This window comes from Enhydra lutris, unplaced genomic scaffold, assembly GCF_002288905.1.
Source record: "Enhydra lutris kenyoni isolate GAN:26980312 unplaced genomic scaffold, ASM228890v2 scaffoldscaffold12, whole genome shotgun sequence".
Taxonomy (NCBI): domain Eukaryota; kingdom Metazoa; phylum Chordata; class Mammalia; order Carnivora; family Mustelidae; genus Enhydra; species Enhydra lutris.
In genome coordinates, this window is record NW_019154096.1 from 23,603,568 (window position 1) to 23,622,308 (window position 18,741).

At 43.2% G+C, this 18,741-nt stretch overlaps 1 protein-coding gene across 1 annotated transcript; it reads left to right on the plus strand.

Annotated features, from left to right (window-relative positions):
- The first annotated feature begins 3,764 nt into the window (after positions 1 to 3,764).
- LOC111145152 (serglycin) lies at positions 3,765 to 17,258 on the plus strand. Its single transcript, XM_022499846.1, has 4 exons — positions 3,765 to 3,972; positions 4,119 to 4,271; positions 11,996 to 12,143; positions 16,354 to 17,258. The coding sequence occupies exons 2-4, from the start codon at positions 4,196 to 4,198 to the stop codon at positions 16,604 to 16,606; spliced, it is 477 nt and encodes a 158-aa protein (XP_022355554.1). The 5' UTR covers positions 3,765 to 3,972; positions 4,119 to 4,195; the 3' UTR covers positions 16,607 to 17,258.
- Positions 17,259 to 18,741: the final 1,483 nt, after the last annotated feature.

Consider the following 18,741-nt stretch of genomic DNA (forward strand, 5'->3'; position numbering starts at 1 on the left):
CCAGCTGCCTGCTTTTCCATGGTAAGCATGTATTAATTTTTAATTAGAAAATAAAATTTACTGAAGATATACAAAAATAACTTAGAATAGTATTGATAGATTGCACGTCTTGGGAAAAAGATAAGTCAAATAAGGACCTCCTTTCTTGATCATTTTCAAAAGACTCAGTTCCCCCTAACCTGCGTGTATACTCCTGTTCCCTTACGTTTGAAATTTTCCCTAAAAGATTTGTTTCCAATATTTTTGATCCCTGTGAAAATATTTCCAAGAGAAGTAACACATCCCACTGTTCCCAGTTATGTATTTATTTATTAAAGATTTTATTTATTTATTTATTTGATAGAGATGCAGCGAGAGAGGGAACACAAGCAGGGGGAGTGGGAAAGGGAGAAGCAGGCCTCCTGCGAGCAGGGAGCCCGATGTGGGGCTTGATCCCAGGATCCCAGGATCATGACCTGAGCCGAAGGCAGATACTTAACTGACTGAGCCACCCAGGCACCCCTGTTATTTATTATTAATAGTATCTATATGGCTCTTTTTTGTTGCAAATTTTGGTTTTTTCAAGCCCTATAATTTTTAGAATTGGAATGTCATTTTTGAATGGAGGTAGCATCTGAGAAATTCTTTTATGCCTTTTGAAATAGAATTTATTTTTTAGAGCACTTTTGGGTAGAATCTGAGGAGTTCTTTTATGCCTTTCTAAAATATAAATGGAATTTATTTTTTAGAGCAGTTTTAGGTTCCCAGCAAAATTTCGCAGAAGGTACAGGGATTTCCTCTATACCCACTGCCCCTTGTTTTTCTTGTCAAATTATAGACCCGAACTCTGATGGGGGAGCTCTGCGCCTCCCGCTTTTCCAGTCCAAGATGAAAACCCGGAAGTCAGCAAACTTTTAGATACTTAGCAACACCTGAGGAGGCTTCTGGATTAGCTCCCTGGAGTTCTTCAACAAGGAGGGACCCGGCTCTAGTAAACTGCGTGTGTGGCTTTAGTGATAAGAAGGGAAGAACTAGGGAAGGAGCCCCGCAGAGAGATGCCCGGGAGCCTGTGCCCTCTCTCAGAGCACCACCCTGCAGGCACCCATCCACTGACACCCTGTGAGAGGATTAAGAACACAGTAGTCGCTGCTCCCTTGCAACCGAGACTTAGTGACCACAAGACTCCCTGTCCATGAAAGGGGCAGAGGTGGAATGAGCAGAACTGAAAGAACGGGAAACTCGAAGTTTCCTGGTATCCATGAATAAAGTGGTCACTTTTCATTTTTTATTTTTTTATTTTTAAAAATATTTTATTTATTTGTCACGGGGAGAGAGAGAGAGAGATCACAAGCAGGGAGAGCAGCAGGCAGAGGGAGAGGGAGAAGCCGACTCCCCGCTAAGCTGGAGCCCGATGTGGGGCTCGATCCCAGGACTCTGGGATCATGACCTGAGCCAAAGGCAGACCCTTAACCGACTGAGCTACCCAGGCGCCAGATAAAGATATATTTTTTAAAAGGCTGATTTTTTTTAAAAAAGCATTTTGTTATGAAAATTCTAAAAAAATATATTAAAGTAGAGAGACTAGTGATTTTCTCACTGCTCACCTTCAGTGATCCACTGCTGTCCCTCTCTCATGGCCCTCCTGAAACTGGATTATTTAGAAGCAAACTACAGTCATTTTCTCATTCCAAACAGACCTCTGTAGTACCTCTAAAAAAACAAGAGAGAAAGAGAGAAAAAGACTAGAAGGAAGACTACTGATGATTTACAAATCTTAGTCTTCACCTATCATTGAGTTTACATGAGGAACCCTGAGTCCTACACCTGCTTTTGCCAATCACCAGCTGTGTGACCAGCAAGTTGTGTGCCTTTCTGGACTTGCACTTTTCCCACCTGGTTGGGTGAAGGAGGTGATTCCTAAGGCCTCTTCCCATGCTAGAAATCAAATATTTATGCTAGGGTCAGTTTTAAGACTCTAGAGACATAGATTTGGAACAGGGTCTGTTTGACGTTGGTTTTTTTGGTGTAGTGCCCACTTCAGAGTCAAGACCATCTCACTGAGGAGCCCCCGAGGTCCTAGAGGCTGCTGAGTGGCAGGCTTTTTAACTTAGAGCTTTAAAAAAAAAAGAAAAGGAAAGGAAAAAAAAGAAAGAAAAGAAGAGAAGAGAAATGAGTCTGGGAGCCATCCCTCCAAGCAGTTTTGGGCTGCCCTCAGTATCCCTTCTGACAACCTCAAGTCATCTCAACGTCTTAACAAGTATTTTGCTGAGTTGTGATGCAGAGAGTTTCAAGTGCTCTAAAAGGATCTGCTTTTAGGGGTGCCTGTGTGGCTCAGTGGGTTAAGACTCTGCCTTTCAGATCAGGTCATGATCTCAGGGTCCTGGGATTGAGCCCCGAATGAGGCTCTCTGCTCAGTGGGGAGCCTGCTTCCCTCTCTCTCTCTGCCTACTTGTGATCTCTCTTTCTCTTTGTCAAATAAATAAATAAAATCTTTTTAAGAATCTTCTTTTAAAAAGACCACCCCAAAATCAATAGCTAGTGAAAAGCCATGTTTGCATGAAGAGGGGAGGAGGCGGGCACATTGATGGCTTTTTTAGATGTGTCCCTGGTGTGTGTGCTGTTCCAGGGCTATTGTTAAGGAATAAAGAGGCCCATATCATGGGCAAATCAGCTGAGTGCCTAGTAAAGTAGGTGCATTTCAGGTTGCCTGGTAAATGAAGGATTAAATCCAGAACAGAACTGGTCTTTTACAATTATGGATTACAGGCTTATTTGTTGTAGAGGGTAAGGTTTGTGGTGGTGCCAGGGTTTTAAATTGGCGATAGGGTTAAAAGGGACAGAGGATGAGGGCTGTTATTTCAAGCTGACACCAATATTCATAGTGGGGAACCCACTGGGGTTGTGACTTGGGGGGTTCCTCACAGCAGAGCGGGAGTCCCTGGACGCACTCGCAGCTGGTTCTGAGGACGGTCAAGAGGGCCTTTCTTCATGACCCTCAGGGACTCGCACCACAGCTCCCCAGCGGTTAGATTCCGAGGCCGTCCTCAGCAGGAAATGGTAAAGGAATCAGCAGGAAGCTGAAGACAAGAGAAGGGAAACTCCTCCCTGGAGTCAGAGGACTGGAGAGTGAGGGTGCGAAGGGAAAGGGGGGCTGGAGGGAGAGGCCTTGAGATGGAGAGTGGCTGAGCCTTGAATAGAAGGAAACAGTGCGCGCCCCCAGGGCCAGAACACATGATAACCGCTGGTGTTTACTGTCTGTACCGGGTGTCCCACCGTCCTTCGGAGGTCTCGGCGCGATGCCCAGGACCTGGGAACCGGGGCTGTGGCGAGTGGGTTTTCTGAGCTCTCGCAGCCGGCTGAGAGGATCGCTCGGCTTGTTTCTGATTCTCCGGCTCCTCCAAGGCCAGGGAGCGCCAAAACCAAGTTGAACAATCTTACCGGGGGAACAGAGGAAAAGTGTACGTGGAACAAATGATGAGAGATACTTGGTGTGAAGGAGCAGAGGAACGCGAAATCATTTCTCTGTCTGAGCCAGTTCTTGCCAACCGGAAGTCCTCCCTCGGTTCTGGAGGTAGAGGGGAGGCCCGGCGGTCCAAGGGCAAGCGGCTGGTCCGAGGAGAGGACACCGGCTCTCTGAAATCGGAGACCACTTCCTCTAGAGGACAACTCCGCTCTGAACCCTCACTTCTGGAGCTTGACTCAGTGAGCTAGGCTACCCCTGATGAAGGAGAACATTCATATTTTAGGTTGAAGGTCCTCAGTGATGGAAAGGCAGCCCCCACCCTCCCCCAGCTCCCTCTCGCCCCCAGGGCAGTCCACACTCTCTGGTTAACCATCTGGTGTTTAGGTGGTTCATTGAAGAAAGGAAAAAACAGACTATACCGAATGCTGATTCTGCTGCTTTAGTGGGAAAAAATTACCAACAGGCAAGTGGCAAACAACAAAACTTTCGAAAAAGCAGACCCGGGAGAGTCCAGAGAAGTTTCATAATGGGTATGAATAGTGCTTTTGCTGTCTTCTTCTTCTTCTTCTTTTTTTTTTTTTTATCTTGCTGGGTTTTGATGTGGATCTCTATTTGTTCAGGAAATCATGACGTGGGTTCTGGGCAGGGTTTGAGGTTTTGGAACTTTTTCTAAAAGGGACAGAGTGCACCCTGCTGCATTTCCTCACCGTGAGGTCAGCTTGCAGGCAGCAGAGCTGACGCGAGCCGGTCGCCATGCAGCCGCTCCTCTTGGGCAGTAGGCTCACCCTGGCTCTTGCCCTCCTCCTGGTTTTGGATTCTTCAGTTCAAGGTAAGACCCAAGAATCTCGTCCCCCTCCCCCTCTATCTTTGCAAGCCCCGGGGTCCACACAAATGATTATATTCACTTTAAGGTACAGAATGTATTATATCATAGGCAAGGAGGCAAAGAGAAAGGATGGAGGGGGGATGCTGAACTCTTTAATGTGAGTTTAGTTAAGAAAAATGACACCCTGAGACAGGTGTGGGCTCGTAAACTCTCACCGTGCTCAAAACGTGCTCTTTTATTTTTGGATGAAGAGGTATAGTTTGGGGGCACCTGGGTGGCTCAGTCGGTTAAGCAGCTGCCTTCACCTCAGGTCATGACCCCAGAGTCCTGGGATCGAGCCCCACATCGGGATCCCTGCTCAGTGGAGAGCCTGCTTCTCCCTCTCTCTCTGCCTACTGCTCTGCCTACTTGTGTTCTCTCTCCATCTCTCTAATAAATAAATAAATAAATAAATAAAATCTTAAAAAAAAAAAAGGTATAGTTTATAAACTTCTAAAACCTCAAGGAAGGTCAACCGACGGGTCCCTAAACTTTACCTCTGAAACTGAATAATATACCGTAGGTTAGTTAAATTGAATTTTAAATGAAAAAAATTTTTAAAACTCCAGAAAGGAATACAGGAGAAGATGGACCGTTGAGAGAGTACCTACCTCTCCCTAAGGGTTTATATCAGTCCCAAGTTTTAACATATTATGGTAGTGTCGTAATTATTCTAACAGTGGAAAGTGATATATTTTAAAAAATCAGAGTAAATTTGACTGTGTATTTTTTCCTTTTTTTTTTTTTTAAATTGAGTTCTTAGTGAAAATTCAACTATGGTTAGACATAGTACAAACCCTCTTGGTTTAAAGAGAGACCAGTGAATTTTAGTATTTGTGCTGTTGCCCAGACACATTACATTTGGAAATTTCTTGTTAGGTTTCTCTATCATTTAGGGTTGTTTAGTCAAACTGAAACAACTTAATATTCTTATGATGAAGACAACAGAAACGACCAGTTTGTAAGAAGAATATAGTTTCTTTTCTTTTGGTAAATATGGGATCATGTCTAAATAAGGCAGAAGGCCATGGCCTGATAAACACACGGGAGAATTTATAGGAGAAAATTCTTTAAATTTTCCCAATTTGTACAAGAAATAGTGACTTAACAGTGACACACATGTCCTGGATTTGTTTCTTCGAAGTGACTTCTAGTTGTCCCATTTTTACTTCTGGTGGAAATGAAATCGTACAGATAATCTCAGATATATTCATTATATATTGGAAACTTATAAAGTAATTTTCTTCTTGTTATGCAATTATTGAAGAAAATAACTGCAAATAATGTTGCTGAAACTTTTCTACTAATTATGTATTTAAAAATTTTTTTATAATCTGTAATTTTTAAAGCATAAAACAGTATTGATTTTAAGAAACAGTCTTGGGTCTTCTAGGGAAAATCTGGAGCTTGATGAAATAATTCCCTAATGTGTTCTGACAAGATCCTGAGTAATAAGGTCTACATCTGTAGCACAAACTCGAGTGACTAGTGGGAGGGGGTCCACCCCCGCCAGAGCTGAGTCAGTCTTTACATAGTCGAGATTTCCCCCAAATATCACATTGCCCGCTAAAATTCAGTAGGTAAAACGAATTGAAATAGAAGCATTCCTGGACTCCTGAGTGGCTCAGGTCATGATCCTCGAGGACCTGGGATCAAGCCCCGAGTCTGGCTCCCTGCTAAGAGGGGAGTCTGCTTCCCCCCTCCCTCTGACCCTGCTCGTGCTCTCTCTCTCTTTCTCAATTAAATAAATAAAATCTTTTAAACAGCAAAAACTTTCCTTACGTAGTAGGTATTCATCAGAAAGTGAAGAAACCATTATGAAAATGTATAAAGTACTAGCATTTATGTCATTACCTGGTAGGTTTAGCTCTTTGTTGGAAAAGGAACCAAAAAAAGGTAGAGTGAATGAACTGAAAAACGAGGGTATTTCCAAAGGAGAAGTGCCCTTGGTGTTGGAATTAAGGGCTTGTGCCCGCATCTGAATAAGAAGGGAAAGAGATGCCCACCCACGGCGCCTGCCGGCAGCTCCAGGCAACCATGCCGAAGGCGTGCCACCATTTCCCATCCATCCATGGGATGCCAGGTGCAATTCAACAGCATTCGTCCCCCATCTTTTTAAAAAATGTTTATTTAAACCATTGATTTGACTGAACTGATCAAACCTGGCTTTTGACTTGCTTTTACAAAACATATTCAAAACGTCTCACTGTGTTAGTTTGCTGAGGCTGCACAGTATCCAGACTGGTGTGGCTTAACAGAAATACATTTTCTCACAGTTCTGGAGGCTGGAAGTCCAAGATCAAGATGTCAGTGGGGCAGGTTTCATTCTGAAGCCTCTCTCCTTGGCTTGGAGAAGCCCATCTTCCCTCTGTCTTCACACAGTCCTTCCTGTGTGTGTGTGTGTGTGTGTGTGTGTGTGTGTGTTAGTGTCTCTTCTTCTAAGGACACCAGCCATATTGGACTAGGGCTCGTCTATATGAACTCATTATCCCTTAATTACCTCTGTGAAGGCACTATCTCCAGATATAATCCCATTCTGAGATACTGAGGGTTAGGACTTCAACATACGAATTGATGGGACACAATTCAGCCCGTATCAGGTACAATAAGTCAAATCCAAGTCAAGACAGGATGTAAAATTGTGCCTGTCAGGTGCAAAGGATGGGAAATTTGGCAATGTGCAGGAGATCCTGAAGAGCACAGGTGGCTATCGATTTAATGTAGAGTGCCAGGGAATTATTGATTATTGATAAGGTCTGTTTTTTTTTTTTTAAAGATGCCCATAAAGAGAGAAAATGGAAGATCCGTGAGCAGGTGTGGCCAGATCATGTGTTCACTCCACACTCCCTAGATTATAGTAGATACTGATTTCACTTGTGTGTGCTGCTGTTTGATTAAAGTAATTTTGTATCCATTCTCTCATAAATGATCATCACATTACCTGTGAGGAGAAATTAACACCGATTTATAGAGAGAAAATTGATCTTGCATTCACCATCTCATTTGCTCTTTAGATCAACGTCTTGTGAAATATTTGAGACTTGCTTTACGCCGGTTACAACTAGTTAATGCTAGAAGTGGTCATCTGGTTTCAGGGTCAGAGTTAACTTTCTGTTGCAGCTTGGCCGTCTTCTAGGTAGATTAGAGATTTTCTTTCTTTCTTTCTTTCTTCCTTCCTTCCTTCCTTCCTTCCTTCCTTCCTTCCTCCCTCCCTCTCTCTTTAAATATTTTTTCCTTAAGTAGGCTCCAGGCTGAGTGTGGAGACCAACAAGGGGCTTGAACTCATGACCCTGAGATCAAGACCTGAGCTGAGATCAAGAGTCAACACTTCACCCACTGAGCCACCCAGGCGCCCCTTTAAGGATTTTATTTTTAAGTAATTGCTACACCCAACATGGGACTCGAAGATTTTTTTAAAAGATTTTATTTATTTGACAGAGAGAGAGAGATAGTGAGAGACCACAAGCAGGGGGAACGGGAGAGGGGGAAGCAGGCTTCCTGCTGAGCAGGGAAGCCTCATGTGGGACATGATCTCAGGACCCTGGGACCGTGACCTGAGCCGAAGGCAGATGCTTAACAACCAAGCCACCCAGGGGCCCCTTATGAGAATTGAACTTATGACTTTGAGATTTTCTTTATTTAAAACAAAAACCCTGGGGCACCTGGGAGGCTCAGTGGGTTAAGGCCTCTGCCTTCAGCTCAGGTCATGATCCCAGGGTGCTGGGACCTCTCTCTCTGCCTGCCTCTCTGCCTACTTGTGATCTCTGTCTGTCAAATAAATAAATAAAATATTAAAAAAAAAATAAAACAAAAACCCTTGCTTTGACTATGGTAGACTTTATAAAGTTTACCACTGAATTGAGGGTTAGAGAGAGAGAAATTGAAAGTAAACTTGGAACGTTTATAGCTTGTCAAACCATGCAGGGTTGGGGGAACCTTACGTGTCTTGTGGAATTGATTTTCCAATAGGAAGCAACTGCAGCTCAGTGATGTGATGTCTGTTTCAATGCTACCAAAACAATGACCAAAAATGATCTTTTTTTTACCCCCCCATGGCATTTTCCGCTTAAGTTGCTGTAACACACCTGTAGCAAATCTCCATTAAGAACAGGAAATTGGTAAATTGTGATGATGTTAGGGAAATTTTGATATAACAGTATAAAAAGATGCAGAGAGGAGCACTTGACTGGCTTAGTTCATAGAGCATGGTTGTGAGTTCGAGCCCAGTGTTGGCCATGGAGACTACTTTAATAAAATAAAAAGTAAAAATATTTTTAAAGAAAGATGCAGAGGGATGACAGGAGTAATGTTCATTCTTAGAAAGCATTTTGGTAAAGCAGGACTAGTGACATTATGTGTGTGTGTGTGCGCGCGCGCGCACGTGCACGCGCACGCATGTACTGTGGTGGGGACAGTGAGGGAAAGGATTCTAAATAAAACCACTCTTTTCCCTGGAATCCACCACAAAATTAACCAGCTGATCCAGCAGGTGGGGCTTTTGAGGAAGATAACCTTTGTGTCCACTAGCATTCTCCCTTTTCTTTTCTCTCTTTTTTTTTTTTTTTCAATTACGGTAATCATAATACATTGCTCCCAAGCAAGATAGAGTCAAGGTAGTCCCATGACAGCAGAGGCTGACACTGTTGAATTCACATCATGCCAATACCCTTCAGTAAATACGTCAGGAACTTTGTGTCTGTAACCATGCTTTTTATTTTAGAGCTGACTGAAAATGATCAGCCCCAGATTAGATAAACTTTTTTGGTGGAGACTTCTACAAGTTTTTAAACAGCTTCATTGAAATAGCCTTCACAAACCATACGGTTCATCCATTTAAAGTGTATAGTTCAGGGACGCGTGGGTGGCTCAGTTGGTTAAGCATCTGCCTTCAGCTCAGGTCATGATCCCAGAGTCCTGGGATCGAGTCCTGCATCTTGCTCCTTGCTCAGTGGGAGTCTGCTTCTCTCCTGTCTCTTCCTCTGGCTTGTGCTCTCTCTCTCTCTCTCGCTCACTCACTCTCTCTCCCTCTCAAATAAATAAATACATTCTTAAAAAAATAAAGTGTACAGCTCAATGTTTTTTTTAATGTATATTGATAGATATATGCAACTATCACCACAGTCTCCTATCATCCCCCCCAAAAAGAAGCCCCTCTTTTTTAAAAAAATAGATTTTATTTTTAAGTCATCTCTACACCCAATGTGGAGCTTCAGCTTACAACCCTGAGATCAAGAGTCTCATGCTCCCCCAACTGAGCCAGCCAGGCTCCCCAAGAAATCCCTCTATAAATTTCAAAAACAGATTCTGAATTCTGGGGCGGGGGGGTGGATTTTGTATTTTATAATTTGTTTTCACTAATTGGCCAAAGTTGTATTTGTTATGTGGGTGAAAAAATACAGTCTTTCACCTGGACGCTTCCTCCTAAAGTTTTAGTTTTGCTTTTCTGTGTAACTTCCTATCTCTGCAAACATTACCTCAGTTGCATGCACACCAGTTGCATGTAAAGGAGAATGCCGAGACCTACCCTGTCCAGAACGATAGCCCCCGAGCACTTGAAATGTGGCAAAAGTCCAAACAGACATGTGCTGTTAAGTACAAAATAGACACCAGATTTGGAGACTAACATGAAAAGAAAAATGTAAAATATTAATTAATAACTTGTATATTGCTTAATATATTTATATTAAGTAGCAATATCTGAATACATTGGATGAGTAAAATGTGTTGACATTAATTTCGCTTGTCTCTTTTTACTTTTAAAAATACGGCTGCTAGGGGCGCCAGGGTGGCTCAGTGGGTTAAAGCCTCTGCCTTCGGCTCAGGTCATGATCCCAGGGTCCTGGGATCGAGCCCCACATCGGGCTCTCTGCTCAGCGGGGAGCCTGCTTCTTCCTCTCTCTCTGCCTGCCTCTCTGCCTACTTATGATCTCTCTGTGTGTGTCAAATAAATAAATAAAGTCTTAAAAAAAAAAAAATACGGCTGCTAGAACACTGAAAATAACCTGTGTGGTTGTCTTCACGCTGTTGGACAGCCCTGGTCTGGCCGGCACAGAGCGTGAAGCTGGCGCCCTCTGCTGGAGATGTTGGGTTTCTGCCCCACGTACAACAACCGGGCTTCTAAGTAGCAACCAGATGTCAGACTTAGGCTGTTTTGGGAAAGGATCAGAGACGGAGAAAGAAAACGAAAACATAGTAAATACCATACCTAAAGATTTGTGCTAGATGTTTTACATACTGTTATCTCGTTTGGACTGGAACTCTTTGGGGCTCTGTTATTCACCTTTGAATGATGAGAAATTGAGAATCAGGTACCAAATGGTAGAACGAGTATTTAAATTCTTGATCCCTATAAGCTGTCCACTAGCAGAGATTGGTCACCGTGGTCTTCCTTCTCATCAGAGAAACTAGCATGGAGAGAGCTCGGACCTGGTGCCAGGTGTTATTCTAAGAACCTAGCGTTTATATATCACTATTCGATCTACGGAGGTACAGGAAAGTTAAGTAAGTTGGTCAAGGATACACAGCCAGTAAGGAGCAGACATTGCGTGTTATCTTGCTACCTTACCTCCAGGCTCCAGGCAGTGACAGAACTAACCCATTTTGGATGACTGGCTGTCCCAGACCAGCGGGGAGTATGAGTCGCCTTCTGACCCTCCCCCACTCATCCCTCCCCCCCTTTCTCTCTCTCTCTCTCGCAAAAATAAATAAATAAAGCTTCAAAGGATATGCAGTAACGTACCACTGTCTTCTGCCTACCCATTCCCTCAGGGAGGCTGTTTGTTCCGTATCTGTTCAGAGGTTCAAGATACTGCACGTAAGCATGTATGTAAATACAGTCTTAAAAACACACACACACATGTTACCACAATGCATAGTGTTCCTTACTTTTTAAAAACTTAATAATCTACCCTGGAGAATCGATATCAGTCTCCAAAGAGCTGATGCTGCCTTTTTTTTTTTTAAGATTTTATTTATTTATTGGATAGAGAGAGAGATCACAAGTAGGCAGAGCAGCAGGCAGACAGAGGGGGAAGCAGGCTCCCTGCTGAGCAAAGAACCAGATGTCAAGCTCGATCCCAGGACCCTGGGATCATGACCTGAGCCGAAGACAGAGGCTTAATCCACTGAGTCACCCAGCCCTCCCCCTCTATTTAAGAGTTATTTATTTTATTTTATTTTATTTTAGAAAAGTACAGCTCACCAGTAGCAGAGCTGGGACATTACTCCGGGCAGCTGTTTGCCAAAGCCTATTCTTTTTTTTTTTAAGATTTTATTTATTTATTTGACAGAGAAAGACACAGCGAGAGAGGGCACACAAGTTGGGGGGGTGGGAGAGGGAGAAGCAGGCTCCCTGCTGAGCAGGGAGCCCGATGAGAGGCTCGATCCCAGGACCTTGGGATCATGACCTGATCCCAGACGCTTGACTGACTGAGCCACCCAGGTGCCCCTGCCAAAGCCCTATTCTAACCTTAAACTCTGGGCTACTTTTCAGGGTTGTTGTGAGGACAATGTGTATAAAAGGCTGGCACACAGCAGGTACACCTGTTATATTTACGGTCATAAAACCGGCCCACACCTTACCTTCTGCCAAATTTAGAATCAACTGAATCAAAAGTTTCTTAGGAACAGGGTGATTAGAAGCGGTATAAGAGATACGAATTAACCATGCGGCTTCCTTGTTTGGGCAGGTTTTCCTGTGCGCAGAGCCAGGTACCAGTGGGTACGCTGCAGTCCTGACGGCAATTCTGCAAACTGCATTGATGAAAAGGGACCCACGTTCAACTTGCTTCCAGGGGAATCCAAGAGAATCCTTCCTCTGAAGACCGACCCTTCTTCGTAAGTGAAGTTTCCCTTATTTTCCTTTCACACACATCTGTTAAGATCTCGGCTTGGAGATGGGAGCGTTGTCCAGAAGGTCTTTCTTCAGCCTCTTGCTTTGATGGTTTGGTTCTCGCTGCACAGTATGTAATAAAACAGTACTGTGTTTACTGGCATTTGAGATGCGCAAGAATGCAGGATTCATCTATACTTTTTAAAAAAGATTTTATTTATTTATTTGACAGACAAAGATCACAAGTAGGCAGAGAAGCAGGCAGAGAGAGATGGGGAAGTAGGTCCCCCGCCAAGCAGTGAGCCCGATGTGGGGCTCGATCCCAGTACCCTGGGATCATGATCTGAGCCGAAGGCAGAAGCTTTAACCCATGGAGCCACCCAGGCGCCCCTCATCTATACTTTTGTAAGGTCTTTTTGTGGGGGCAGAGACAGACATCGAGTGCTTTTCACCAACAAGTACTGGAAACTAGTGAACATTATTTATGTAAGTAGAGCACAGTATCCATTGAAGCCCAATCGGAGTCTGTTAACTGAATGGGTAAACAAAACATAGTTTTTCCATAAAGCGGACTATTATTTGGCCCAAAGAGACAACAAACTACTGATACATGCTATCACATGAATGAGTCCTGAAAACATTACGCAACGTGAAAGAAAGCAGACACAGAAAGCCACACGTTGTATGATTCTGTCGACATGAAATGTCTGGAATAGGCTAATCTATAAAGGTGGGAGATAGATGAGTGGTCCTGGGGGGCTGGAGGAGAGAGAGGACTAGAGTGGGGAGTACAGGTGCGGGATTTTTGAGGGGCGATAAAAATGTACTGAGATTAGATAGTAGTGAAAAAGAAATTAGGGAAAGGAAGAATAAATGGCCATGACTTGTCAGAGAGCAAGCCAGACCTCTTCTTGATCAACTCAAACCTGCTTTAAACTTGCAAAAAAGATCCAACAGGAATTCGTAAGTAACCAAAATGGAATTGTCTTAGCATCAATTATTTCAATGAATATCAAAGTTATATAATATGCAGCAAAACTGTACTATGAAAAGGATTCTTGTAGAAGGCTTATTCCTTAGATTTAAAAGATTAACCATTGAAAGTCACTCTCCTTGAAGCTGGGTGGATCATCAAGTCCACGCCAGGTAAGACCATCATCCGTCTGAGGGTCCCGGTGACTCTCTTCATCACTGGCATTCACTGCATGAGAGATGACGTCATCACCACCCTCAAAATGCCAGTCTGCCGTCCTGCTCCTGTGCTGCTGCTTCTAGCCCACAGCATTAAGCCTGAAACTGATTTTATAACATCTTCCTTGGTTTTAACTCAGGGGTTTCCATAGTAATTCATTTAAATCTAAAATGTTAGAGGAATAACCCAAGTTCTCCAAAACAACTGTTTTGCACCATTTCTTCTCTTCTTAAATCTCTTTGATCTTCCCCTTTCCCCAGCCAGGAAAGCTTCCTTCTTACTCTCACACTCCTGACACTTATGAATGAACCGTCTCTGCTCTTGTATCAGTCCTGGGCCCATTTGCCCTCCTGTACATCTTCCATTTCCCTTCTTGCTCTGTACTGGGTGGGGAGTGAGGGCTCATCCCACTTTCTTAGGCTCCCAGGTCTGTGGCTGAGTTTGGCCAATGGAAGGCACAGGAGGGAGATGAGGGAGCATAGGAGACAGGAGGAGACCAGGATATTTCTTCTCAAGCCCTACCTCTGTCTTATCCATGGCTTCTCTCCTGCCAGATGCTGGGATCAGATAATACCACCTTCTTCCATTGCCCCTCTAGCCCAGAAAGCGAGGTATTTCCTTACTGTAGCCCATCTCTGAGTTTCCTCGCTATCCGCTAGCTGGCTTCACTTAATCTAGGACGTCAGCTCTGCCGTTACTTCTCTGAGCCCAGTATCTTCTTGCTGTCGGTGTGCAGACATTCTCTAGCATCTCTACAGTCGGGTGAACTCTATTCTTTGACTCTGCATCCCTGCCAGCCATCCTCTGCACAGGAAAACTTACCGAAAGGGATGCTTCCTATCTCCCCGCTCCTCTACCCCTTCTGTTTGAACTTTTGTTCCCACCTCCACTCAAGAGTCCTTGTTAAGGTCGCGGTTACTCCTGCTTAACACATCCACTGTTTACTTCTCTACTCCTCTCCTTACTCAGCTTCTTAATTACCTTCAAAAACAGTTGACCGCCCCCGCCCCCAACCCTTCTTTCCTCCCTTCGAAATGTGTTCTTCTCTGGGCTTCCATGGCCCCACCTTATCTTGAGTTTTCTTCTGCTTCCCTGATTGTACTTTCTCCTCTGTTCAGTATTTAATAAGTTGTTGGTGTGGCCCTGACTCTGTCCAAGGCCCTTTCTCGATCTGCAATTTTGTTTAGGTGACCTCATCCTCTTCTATGGCTTCCACTGTGCGTGCGCATGTGCGCATGTGCGCATGCGCGGGCGTGCATATGGCGCTACCGATCTGTGTTTCCAGCTCTGATCCCTTTTCCCTGACCTCACAGTGTAACTAACCCGCTGGTCACCCTCTAGTACATTAGTCTATTTCACTTCTCCGCAAGGCATTTAGCACCGCCTCGTGTTTTCCTGATTTATTCATTTTTTTATTGTCTGTCTTCCCCAACAAGTTCTAAATTTCTTGAGCAGGGACCTCATCTGTCAGTCCCCATTCTTTTTTTTTTTTTTTTTAATTTTATTTTTTATAAACATATAATATATTTTTATCCCCAGGGGTACAGGTCTGTGAATCGCCAGGTTTACACACTTCACAGCACTCACCATAGCACATACCCTCCCCAGTGTCCATAATCCCACCCCCCCAACCCCCCTCTCCCCATTAACCCTCAGTTTGTTTTGTGAGATTAAGAGTCACTTATGGTTTGTCTCCCTCCCAATCCCATCTTGTTTCATTTACTCTTCTCCTACCCCCTTAACCCACCATGTTGCATCTCCTCTCCCTCGTATCAGGGAGATCATATGATAGTTGTCTTTCTCTGATTGACTTATTTCGCTAAGCATGATACCCTCTAGTTCCATCCACGTCGTCGCAAATGGCAAGATTTCATTTCTTTTGATGGCTGCATAGTATTCCATTGTGTATATATACCACATCTTCTTTATCCATTCGTCTGTTGATGGACATCTAGGTTTTTTCCATAGTTTGGCTATTGTAGACATTGCTGCGATAAACATTAGGGTGCACGTGCCCCTTCGGATCACTACGTTTGTATCTTTAGGGTAAATACCCAGCAGTGCAATTGCTGGGTCATAGGGTAGTTCTATTTTCAACATTTTGAGGAACCTCCATGCTGTTTTCCAGAGTGGTTGCACCAGCTTGCATTCCCCCAACAGTGTAGGAGGGTTCCCCTTTCTCCGCATCCTCGCCAGCATCTGTCATTTCCTGTGTCAGTCCCCATTCTTAACTAGGCACTTAGAACAGGAATCGGATGTTCAATATTTACTGAATGCACGCATGAATGAAGCTCTAATCTGTTATATGGCCTGTGGATTGTTATTTTCATGGAAAACATGACCCATAGACTATAATATTAATTTTTGTCTCAGATGCTTAGTTGCCTTGTTCTCCCACTGAGGGGTAACACCATTCCTCTGGTCTTTGGTGCTGAGTGGACTTCTAACCACCAAACTGAGCCCAGCTGAATGAATACACTTACTTTTTGAGAGGAAATTAGTTAATTGGTGGTAAACATAATGTTTAACTAGTTAGAGAATTTCTTAAGAATGAGTTTTGTTGATATTTTGTGAATTATTAGAAGTTTTGTAGAAATTTTATGTTAGAAAAAAATGTCATCTATCTAAGCTAACTTACACTTGTTTGTCCTTTCTTTAATGGAAGAAAATGGGAAAGGCTTCTTCTTCTTCTTTTTTTTTTCTTTAATAAATGACTCCTTAAATTTACCAAGTACAGAATTACTATGCTAGTGGTAAGAAAAGTAGCATTGTTTATTATGAGTCTGCAATGCATAGATGTTGACTGATAAATAGAATGAGTTAAGTACAAGTATAGGCAAACATGTAGAAAGGTCTGCTTTGTTTTTTGTTTTAAAGCATTGAATAACTGGGAAACTTTTAACTTTTAATTTGAGCAACCAGCTGGCTGCATTAATTTTCTGTCTTAAAAATTTATTATGATTATATTCCTTAAGTCTCAAACTTTACCTTTTTTCCCCCCTTTCATTTTTTTCTTACTTCAGAATGACAAGACCCCAGAACTTGAATAATGTCTTCCCTCTTTCTGAGGACTATTTTGTGTCTGGCCCTGGCTCTGGCTCTGGCTCTGGCTCTGGATCAGGATCTGGAAGTGGCTTAACTGAAATTGAAGAAGAATACCAACCAGTAGATGAAAACAATGCATTTTATTACAACTTTCGGCCTCTGAAGAGAAATCCACCATCAGACAACCAGGACTTGGTCCAAGATGGACCAGAAGAGAATTTTATTATGTAAAAGAGTTTCCATCTTGATGTCAGGCAGTGCATTCAATATATTTTATGTATCATAGTTAAATGATTACTTTTGCAACAAAAGGTCTTATGGAAACTTTAAAACATCTGAAAAAGAAGTTTAGGTTTTATTACCTTTTTTCCCTCATGAATTCTTAAAGCTTCCTTTATCCTATTGTCCTGGAAAATACCTGTATTTCCTTTGTATCATATTTAACCAACGTCATTATGAAATTAACTGGACCATTCTTGTCTATAAAATTGCTTTAAAGAATAAATTATACTTATTTTAAAAGTTCAGTTTGAGAAGCAAGTTGACAGGCAATATTTCATATCAAAGTCTTCAGAAACCTGACTCTGGTTGTGAATTATAGATATGCCTCTTTTCTTATGAAAAACCCAGATGCAACACATGATGAATTTATAGAGCGGCCGTTTGACAAGTCCAGTGTAAAGTGTATTACTCTAATGTTACCACTGGGTGTGTTTGCAGAGCTGGTGGACATTGTTCATTAAGTATGATTGCTGTTACAATTAGAAATGGAACACCCAAAGTAAAGCACAGTATGTTCTCAATAATTCATACTGCTTTACTTTTCTCCCTGGATATCTATGTATTTTCAAACCTTATCCTATTAAAGCAGAACTATAATCAACATGTTAAGCTGTCTGGGGTCTCTTGTTCTAAACTCAGGAAATAATTATTTTTGTTCAGATGTTTCTAGAAGTCTTATCAACAAAGTAATCTGTGAGATTATTTTACAGAGCAAATTTTGGAACTAGAATCCAATCCTATTCACTAGCAAATCAAGCAAATAGTTATGGGAGAACAAGAAGCTTGTTCTTGTCCAAACACTTCCTCTTCTTGAAGGCTTTTCCCATCCTGGTTCCCCTGAGTTCTGAAAAGCTTTTAAGCATCGTTTTCATGAATCCTGTTCTGCACGGTCCAGATCTCCTCGTCAGCACCAAGGACTTAGGCAAATCAGTCTCTGCTGAAAAGAGCCACCTTGTCCAAGGCTCCACCTTTTCCCAGGGCAGCCGGCATCTAATGACTGGTTGGTGGGAACATATGAATGCCAGGCGCTTCCCCTGAACTTCGGGTAACTCAGAAGGGCAATTGCAGATTTGAGCTCCCTGACAGGATCGTCAACAGCTTGTTGGGCCGGCTTTGCGGTGCAGTTTCTTTCTTTGCTTAGTCTTGCTTCTTTCCAGTCTCCTTCCAGGTATCCTGAGAGAGCTCCCTTAGAAATTCTCTGCCTGGCTCCATGGAGAATCCAACCTGTGATAGTTGGTGCCAGGAGGGGTGGAAGGCAGATGCGATAATGGGACTTGGGGGGCACCTGGGTGGCTCAGTTAAGCATCAGCCCTTGGTGCAGGTCATGATCTTGAGGTCCTGGGATCGAGCCCTGCATTGGGCTCCATGCTCAGTGGGGAGTCTGCTTCTCCCTCTCCCTCTGCCATGCACTCCTCCCCCCACCCACTCCAGCCACGAGCTCGTGTGTGTACTCTCTCTTTCTCTCTCAGATAAATATGGAGCTAGATCCCTTGCTGCCCGGCTGGCAGTGAGGACCCCATCCCTGGCCGACAGGGTTACAATTGTTAACATTTTCAGATGATGGACTGGGTTGGCACACCAGTGTGAGGGAGGGCACCCCGGTGTGGAGTACGAGGCACTGAGAAACAGGAGACAGTAGTAATTATAAAGACAATAGTATTGGATGTCTATTGCTGGAAGCAATGAAGAGTTTTAAAAGAGAGAATGAAAAATCAAGGATAATGAATTAAAGGCTAACTGTGAAAACAAATGAGATCCTCCCCCCCCGCCCCGCAAGTTTTCAGGCAGGCCTCAGAGACCCTGCAGGTTCGGTTCCAGACCACCGCCATAGAGTGAATAGTGCAATAAGTGAGTCAAATGAATTGTAGTCTCCCATTCCGTGTAAGAGCTATGTTTCACTATACCATAGTCTATTAAGGATGCTATAGCATTGTGTCTACAAAAACAATGTATGTACCTTAATTTAAAAATACGTTATGGCTAAAAAATGTTAACCATCCTCTTTTAGTGAATCATAATCTTTTTGCTAGTGAAGTGTCTTGTCTTGATGTTGATGTCTGCTGGCTGATCAGGGTGACGGTTAC